The 7,757-nt window shown below is 55.0% G+C and overlaps 2 protein-coding genes across 2 annotated transcripts in view; one reads left to right on the top strand and one right to left on the bottom strand.

The window, feature by feature from the left end:
• The first annotated feature begins 190 nt into the window (after window positions 1–190).
• Window positions 191–3,110, top strand: Csf3 (colony stimulating factor 3). Its single transcript, XM_015495772.2, has 5 exons — window positions 191–750; window positions 916–1,076; window positions 1,462–1,569; window positions 1,697–1,843; window positions 2,181–3,110. Exons 1-5 carry the CDS (start codon window positions 642–644, stop codon window positions 2,343–2,345), a joined length of 690 nt encoding a protein of 229 aa, XP_015351258.1. The 5' UTR covers window positions 191–641; the 3' UTR covers window positions 2,346–3,110.
• A 1,417-nt stretch (window positions 3,111–4,527) lies between these two features.
• The window catches only part of Med24 (mediator complex subunit 24), a 25,929-nt gene continuing 22,699 nt past the window's right edge, over window positions 4,528–7,757 (bottom strand). The window contains exons 21-26 of the mRNA XM_048787477.1: window positions 7,478–7,755; window positions 7,185–7,275; window positions 6,741–6,840; window positions 5,604–5,684; window positions 5,116–5,264; window positions 4,528–4,976 (exon numbers count right to left, since the gene is read on the bottom strand). Of these exons, the coding sequence (XP_048643434.1) occupies window positions 4,860–4,976; window positions 5,116–5,264; window positions 5,604–5,684; window positions 6,741–6,840; window positions 7,185–7,275; window positions 7,478–7,755 (816 nt within the window). The 3' untranslated portion in view covers window positions 4,528–4,859. The remainder of the gene's footprint in view (window positions 4,977–5,115; window positions 5,265–5,603; window positions 5,685–6,740; window positions 6,841–7,184; window positions 7,276–7,477; window positions 7,756–7,757) is intronic.

A 7,757-nucleotide genomic window follows, 5' to 3' on the forward strand; every position in this document is an offset into this window, starting at 1 on the left:
AATCTCTGATAGGAAGGACAGAATCAAAGCAAACAAACAACTTATGATGACGTGCAAAAATACTGATACATAAAATTCAGAGAATAAGCCCAGTGTAGTGGTGCACACCTGTAATCCCAGCAACACAGGAGGTGTTTTAAAAATATCTTTTTAAAAAATATCTTTTATTTTATTTTCTAATTTGTTCTAATTTGTTATACATGACAGTAGAATGCACTTTGACACATTGTACACAAATGGAGCACAATCTTTTAGAATTTTTACCAAAGATAAAGCGAGGGGCAAAAGGAGCTGCCCAGCACATCTGCCAGAGGGAGGGAGGCAGCGTCAGGTCAGCAGCCTGAACAGACTCTTGCCTCCAGGGCTCTGACCAGCCGCATAGCCTCCTGACAAGTTCTGTTCAAATACCCTGGGGGCAGTTTAGGCCTGGGTGGGGCTGGAAGGGGGAAGAGAGTTTGAGGGGGACTATACATCAAAGAAGGATCAGAGATTCCACAATTTCACAAAACTTTCGCAAACAGCTTTTTGTCCACCACCCCCTGCATTGTCCTGGACGCCAAATTTGCATAAATCCTGGAAGTTATTACTAAGCATTATTAGTGGCAGCCCCAGGTAATTTCCTCCCAGGCCTCCATGGGGTTATGTATAAAGGCCCTCTGGAGTTGGCCCCTGACAGAGCCCAGAGCCTGCAGCCCAGACCCCACAAGACCATGGCTGGCCCTGCTGCCCGGAGCCCCACGAAGCTGATGGGTGAGGATCCTGGCTACCTATTTGCTCTGGGTTTGGGAGGGAGTCCGGAGTGGCAGAGGGGCTGGGATCTCCTTTCTGGGCTGGGGGATTGGAGACACTTGGCCTTGTCCCCGGGAGGGAGCCAGGTGGGAGGGGACAGCATCTCCTGAGCAGGGTCTGCTCCAGCCCTACAGCTGCTGCTGTGGCACAGTGCATTCTGGACGGGGCAAGAGGCTGTGCCCCTGGACCCTGCCAGCTCCCTGCCTGTCCCCCAGAGCTTCGTGCTCAAGTGCTTAGAGCAAGTGAGGAAGATCCAGGCCCAAGGCTCTGTGCTACAGGAGAAGCTGGTGAGTGAGACAGTGGAAGCCGCCTGAGGGTGTGGAGGAAAGAAGACCAGAGAGAGAGAGAGAGAGAGAGAGAGAGAGAGAGAGAGAGAGAGAGATGGAGGGAGCAGGGAGGAAAGGGGAGCTAACTGAGGGAACTGAGAAGATGTCATCAGGAAGGGGCGCAAAGAGTGAGACACATGGGGGACATGGAAGAGAATTAAGAGAGTGGAGCTGAGGCCGAAGGGCAGGGCCCAGGGCAGTCAGAATTGGGGAGCAGAGTAGAATGGGGCTGAGAAACTGGGCAGGACACTGAGGGAAGGGAAGCCCAGGGAGATGGGAAGGCTTAAGGAGGAGCAGCCTGCAACCTGGCCCTGGTGAGTGGTCCTCAACATCCTTCCATTCCCAGTGTGCCACCTACCAGCTGTGCCATCCTGAGGAGCTGGCGCTGCTCGGCCACTCTCTGGGCATTCCTCAGGCTCCCCTAAGCAACTGCTCCAGCCAGGGCCTGCAGCTGGTGAGTGGCTGGAGGGGAATGGGGAGAGGCGGGTCAGAGGGAGGGAGCACACCCCTATGCCAAGGTGCCTGGGAACAGGGAGTGGCCCACCCCATGCAGCGCCTACCTCTCCTACTCTGCTCTCCAGACAGGTTGCCTGAGCCAACTGCAGAGCGGCCTCTTCCTCTACCAGGGCCTCCTGCAGGCCCTGGCAGGGATATCCCCCGAGTTGTCTCCCACTGTGCACATGCTACAGCTGGATGTTGCCAACTTTGCCACCACTGTCTGGCAGCAGGTGAGCCCTGGAGAGAGAGGCAAGTGACTGACGGGGGTGGAGACCAGGTCATACTGCCATGGCCACACTACATCCCGGAAGCTCGCTACAGTCGAGAGAGCATTCTCGGGGGGCCTTGTGCAGTCAGCCACACCCCTGCTTTCAGGACTCTCCTGCTGGCCTACCTCCAGTCCCTCCAGCCAAGGGCAAGGAGTCAGGTCTCAGACCTGAGTCTCAGTTCCACCATGAACTGCGTGGCTGCCCACAGCCCTGCGCAACAGCCCCCTCCAGTGTTTTCTCACTTGCAGCAACTCCTGCTCAGCAGAGCCTGATCCCTCATCTCTTCTTTCACCTGCAGATGGAAGACCTAGGGGTGGCCCCTGCTGTGCATCCCACCCAGGGCACCATGCCAACCTTCACCTCTGCCTTCCAGCGCCGGGCAGTAGGTGTCCTGGTTGCTTCCCGACTGCAGAGGCTCCTGGAGCTGGTGTACCGGGTTCTGCGCCACCTTGCTGAGCCCTGAGCAAAGCCCTCCCCACCCAGTGTATTTATCTCTATTTAATATTTATGCTTATTTAAGCCTAATATTTAAAGTCAGGGAAGAGAGAACAGAGCCCCAGACCTCTGTATCCTTCCCTCCATCTCCGAGTTTCATTCTCCTGCCTGTAGCAGTGAGCAAAAGCTCCTGTCCTCCTGTCCACTGGGTGGGAGGTAGATAGGTAAATACCAAGTATTTCTTCCTGGAGCTGCTCCCTGGCCCTGGCTCTGTGGGGCACTAAGAAGAGCCACAGTGAACCCTGAGGTATCTACCTTGGGGCCCCAGGAAGCATGAGAAGGTCTCCCATGTGGGAGACAAACCAACCCTGTTTAATATTTAAACAGCAGTGTTCCCCAACTGGATCCTTGTATCCCTCGTTCTGGTCAGCCAAGTCCTGTGTCCCCTCACATCCCCATCCCCATAGGCATTATTAAGTCTCTGGAGAAACACAGGCAGCCGGGACTAGGAGTCTTGGACCTGGAATTTGTTGAAGAATCTAGTTTCTTTCTGTTTTGGGGGGCATGTTTGACTCCCAGTACAAGGAGCTCAGACATCAGTGTCCTTGGGTTTCTTGCCCCTGTCCCCACCAAAGTCAGATTCTCCTTTTAGGACTGGGATTAGGAAGGGAGAAGACAAGGGGCAATCACGAAGGGAGTGTGATGTGAAAGGAAGCCCAAGCTCAGCCTCTACCCTGTCCCCACTCTTCATTGTAACCGTGCTGAGGATAATAAAGTGTTTGTCTCTAGTAAATGTCCTTCCTTCTTCTTGAGTCCAGCTAGTGCCTGGCCAGGGGCTGGTGAATGGTGGGAGAGGCCAGAGGGAGTGGGGAGGAGGCTGAGGAGGAGGCAGGTCCTCTAGCTCACCCAGCGCTGACTCCTTCAGCATGTACCGCCTGGGCGCCTACTCTGCAAGTGCTGGGCTGTGCTAGGGACAGAGCAATAAAAAGCACACATTCCTTGTCCTGGTGCAGCCATAGCCTTGTAGGAAAGGCAGAAGGCAGACAGACTGTGGGTGCTGGAGGCGAGAGAGGGCTTGGGGCTAGGGTGGGCTCACCGGGCCAGACACAGGCCGACTGGGCTATAGCCAGGGGTCCTGAACATGTGCACAGCTGGCTGCTTTACCAGCTGCCATAAACTTGAGCCCATCCAGAGTTGCCCACAAAGACGGAAGATGAGGAAGCCGAGTGTTTGGTGACCACTTGGATAAGAACTCAAATTCCAGGGGCTGGGATTGTGGTTCAGTGGAGAGCGCTCGTCTAGCACATGGGAGGCCCTGGGTTCGATCCTCAGCACCACATAAAAATAAATAAATAAAATAAAGATATCATGTCCAGTTACAGCCAAAAAGTAAATAAATAAATAAATAAATAAAAACATTAAATTTTTAAAAAAAGAACTCAAATTCCAGGCCCGGTTATCTCTTCCTCACAGAGCACTCGTCCAATCAGCCCTTTCCTGCCTGGCTCAGCCTGCGGGTGAAGAGGTCCCAGGGCAGGGCTGGGATGTGGCCAGGGAGAGCTGGGTCCTCGCCTCCTTACCACGTGTGTGAGGCACACCTGTAACTGAAGGGTCCCTGCCTGGTTTGGGAGTGTCCCCCAAGCCAAGTGGAGCCACCATCCTCAAGACCTCCCACCTGTGGCTCCTCAGTCACCTCCATTCCCTTCCCCACCTGGTCCTTAGGCAGGGTCAGAGCCCTGCAGGATGGCTCAGGGCCTTCTGCCTCAGGCTTGGAGAGTGGGTTGTGAACAAAAAAGGGTTAAGGAGTTCCTGTCCTTATCACCCCTGCTCTTTTTCTGGAGGGGACAGATCAAATTATGGGTCAATCAGACTGGGTGGGGCATGAGAGAAGAGCAGGACACCCTGCCCCAGCATCTTAAGGCCTTCTGCCCAGGCTCCCTTCTCAGGGTATGGCTCAGGGCAGGGAAGGCGGTACCTCTCCTTTCCACCCCAGTCGAGTCTGTGGAAAGCAGCTGTTCTCATCCCCTGGCCTGCCCTGTCCTCCTGAGTGGACAAGCGGGAACCTGAGTCCTGCCTGCCTCTGCACCTCTTCCTTCTCCTCCTCCCTCCTCACCACAGGATTGAGCCCCTCCCGGCCACAGCCCAGCAGGAAGAGTGCAAGGAGAAGTCCCCATCCTGATCCAGGCAACACAGGTACTAGAGGCACAAAGGACCCGTAAGGACTTTTATTTACAAGTGAGCTTTCCCTCAGTTACTACAAAAATATATTTATATACATATACGAATCTGTAAAGTTCCTCAGGGCTAAGTGTACTTCTGGAATGTGGGGGACACCAAAGGCTGAAGATCCAGGCTGCTCACGCTCTTCAGGCATTAGCATAAGGGAGAGGAAATCAAAAAAGAAACTGTGAAAGTCCAGAGAAGAGCAAAAATCTGGAAACTGACAAAGGGTTCTCATATCATGTGGATTTGAGCAACAAATGTTCCCATCTAACGCTCTTGGGCTGGAACCTAGCCACTCACTGTGGCTCCTCTAAGTCCCTCAGAGAGCAGCAATGGCTTTGGCAGCCACCTGGCGGCCCAGAGGAAGGCTGAGGTCTGTGATGGCCAGAACCACCTTGGGGCTGGACATGGCTGACACCTTCACCAGTTCTGAAACCTGCAAAGAAAGATGGACAAACGGCTGCTCACTGGGGTAGTTCAGGCAGGTGTGATGTCCCAGGAGGAAGGAGTCCCTTCCTTCTGTGAACCGCTACCCCTAAGGCTTGCCACCCTCCTCATCTAGACGTGGTACTCACAGTGGTGAAGGGCATGAACTGCAGGATGCTGCCCCGACTGCCCTGCTCCAGGCAGTCCACGCACTCCTCCATGAACCACTGCACAAACTGGGTGTGGGGGCCCGCGGTGCGGGAGCCCAGGATGGAGGAAATGAGCAGAAACAGGTTGGCTGTGCGGAGGGGGAGAACAGAGAATTCATGGGAGGATCTGAGAACAGGTCAGACTCAGGGGGAAGACGGGACTGAGAAAGGAAGACAAAGAACTGCCGGAAGTGCTCCGGATGGGGATATCAGAGAGAAAAAGCAAAGAGGAAAACAGAGAGGAGAAGGGGGCACATGGGAGCCGGGGAGACAGGAGAGATGGAGGGGAGAGGTGGGGACATGCGGTGGAGGGCAGTGAGGGGGTACTAGGAGGACCCCTTCCACGACAAGGCCTGCTGGCTTCCCCTGAGGAAAGGGGACTCCTTCCAGCTCAGCCCCCAGATTCAGACGCAGTTGAGAAGACTCACCCAGGACTCGGTTCAGAGGGTCCCTCATGTTGACTGTGTGGAGCTGAGAGGCTGAGAGGGAGCTGTTCATGGACCGGTCAGCTGTGGGACAGGGCAGAGGGGGCAATGCACTCAAAAACTGACTCTCCCGGGGCTAGTCCTCACCTGTCCACCCACAGGAGGTATTTGGTGTGTGCTGTGTTAAGAGAAGATCTTTGGATCAAGAGTCACAGTAGGGCCCCACATACAGGAGATGAGTGAGAAGAACTAACAAGCACCACCAGGGCCAACCTTGGCACTTCTCATGGAGTACGTGGCTTAACGCTCTCAACGCCCACTTTACAAATGGGAAAACTGAGACTCAGATTTGCAAAGTAACCAGCTATAGGTCACAGGTTTACAGGTGGCAGACCCAGCATCTTTCAAGCATGTGGTTGGTTCCCTAGTCTCTGAAAGGCCCCAAAGAAACTTCTACAACCTCTGGAAATAGGAGAAATTAAACACCGCCGAAGCCGCCTCTGGCAGGAAGCCTCGCAATGAGGGGAGGACAGTGAGAAGGTAATGACATCCAAGGAAGCAGGATGGAGAGGGCAGGAGGAGCGGGAATTAGCCTCAAGTCTCAGCCTGGGCCTGCTCCAGGCCACAGGGCATGTTTCGGGGGGAAGGAAGGAAGGCCACAGCTGGTGAGTCAATGGCACAGGCTGTGCCGAGGTAGTGAACTCCCTTAATGCAGGGTCACCCCTTAACCCTGTGCTGAGGAGGTTCGGGAGGGGTAGCTGTGGGGCTGGGAGGACCTGGGCAGAAGAGCTCCTTATTTATTTATTTATTTATTTATAGTGCTGGGATTGAACCCAGGGCCTCGTGCATTCGAGGCAAGCACTCTACCAACTGAGCTATATCCCCAGCCTGCAGAAGAGCTTCTTTAGGGACAGAGAACAGTGACCTTATCTCTAGGGGTAAGCAAGGGAGCATCCCCTAGGGAACAAAATGACACAAGCCCCTGCCACACCCTCTGACCAGCCAGCACAGACTGGTGACCAAGGCTGTAGCTGAGGTGCAGGGCTGAGGCCCATGGCAGGGATCAAGCGGAGCAGCTTCCCCAGGGAAGAGTGAGTGCCCAGGCAAAGAGGGGCCCATGCAGCCCTCCCACACACTCACTGGGACTGGAGAGGATGTTGGCGTCGTCCTCATTGGAGCTCAGCAGTCGCATCAGCTTTGATGGCTGCATGTCGTCCAAGGGAAAGAGGCTGATGTAATCCTGGAGAGCAAGAAAGTCACTAACACTTACCCCCAGTCCTCAAAGTTCCAGCCACCAGCAAAGAGGACTGGAACTCAAGTCTGAGCCCACAGTATCAGCATTGCCAGCATGCTGGTCCCTTGCCTCACCCCTCCACAGACCCAGTGAGCAGATAGGACCTCGGCCAAGGGCAGCTGGGGGTCCACACAAGCCACCTCTCCAGATCTTGACTGACCAGGTCCAACCAGCTGAGGCGAGGGCAGTGCCCATGTTTCTGACCCTACTTCCCGAGGAGGCCTCTTTTACCAGCACACACTCAGAAAAGGTGAATAGAGACATTAATAAGTGAGCAGAGAAGCCTCTACCTCAATGTCTTCCCGGTGTCTCTTCTTTTGGCGGGAGGATGCCTGTCCCTTGTGGGAGGAGTAGGAACTCAGGGCACACCATACAGCTAGTCTGGCAAAGGGTTCCAGGAAAAGGAGGTACAGTTAGTGGGAACCAGAACAAGGTACCTGTGTCCACACTGATCAAGCCCCACCTCACAGGATATGCCCACAGCCAAGCTCCCAAGGCGGTACAGGTTGGGGTGCCTAACTTTGGGCGGCAGGGGCTGGAGGCCCACGTGTGGGAGCCAGGCAGGCTCTGAAGAGAATCCTACTTCGCCAGTGCAGTGCCGGGGGGATCCATGAGGCTGTGCCACTTGGAGGAGTCGGTGAGCAGGCCAGGCAGGATGTGGCCCAGCAGGACGAGGGTCACTTGCTGCATGTCCAGACAGAAGATGGAATAGAGCAGCTCCACTGCCCGCAGCGTGTGCTCCTTCCGAGTCTCCTTCAACAGCTCCTGATGGGCAGGTGAGCCGGGCTGCTGAGGAGCTGAAGGCCCGACTCTGGCACTCAACACCCCTACCACTCCTGTGGGCTCTCTGGGCAGGTACGGGG

This window comes from Marmota marmota, unplaced genomic scaffold, assembly GCF_001458135.2.
Source record: "Marmota marmota marmota unplaced genomic scaffold, marMar, whole genome shotgun sequence".
NCBI classification, from domain to species: Eukaryota; Metazoa; Chordata; class Mammalia; order Rodentia; family Sciuridae; genus Marmota; species Marmota marmota.

Bases quoted from the DNA above. Each gene is read 5' to 3' on its own strand.
- Csf3 (XM_015495772.2), top strand. From the start codon at position 642: ATGTATAAAGGCCCTCTGGAGTTGGCCCCTGACAGAGCCCAGAGCCTG. The intron at 751-915 runs GTGAGGATCCTG...GGTCTGCTCCAG, and splicing joins GAGCCCCACGAAGCTGATGG to CCCTACAGCTGCTGCTGTGG. The intron at 1,570-1,696 runs GTGAGTGGCTGG...TCTGCTCTCCAG, and splicing joins CCAGCCAGGGCCTGCAGCTG to ACAGGTTGCCTGAGCCAACT.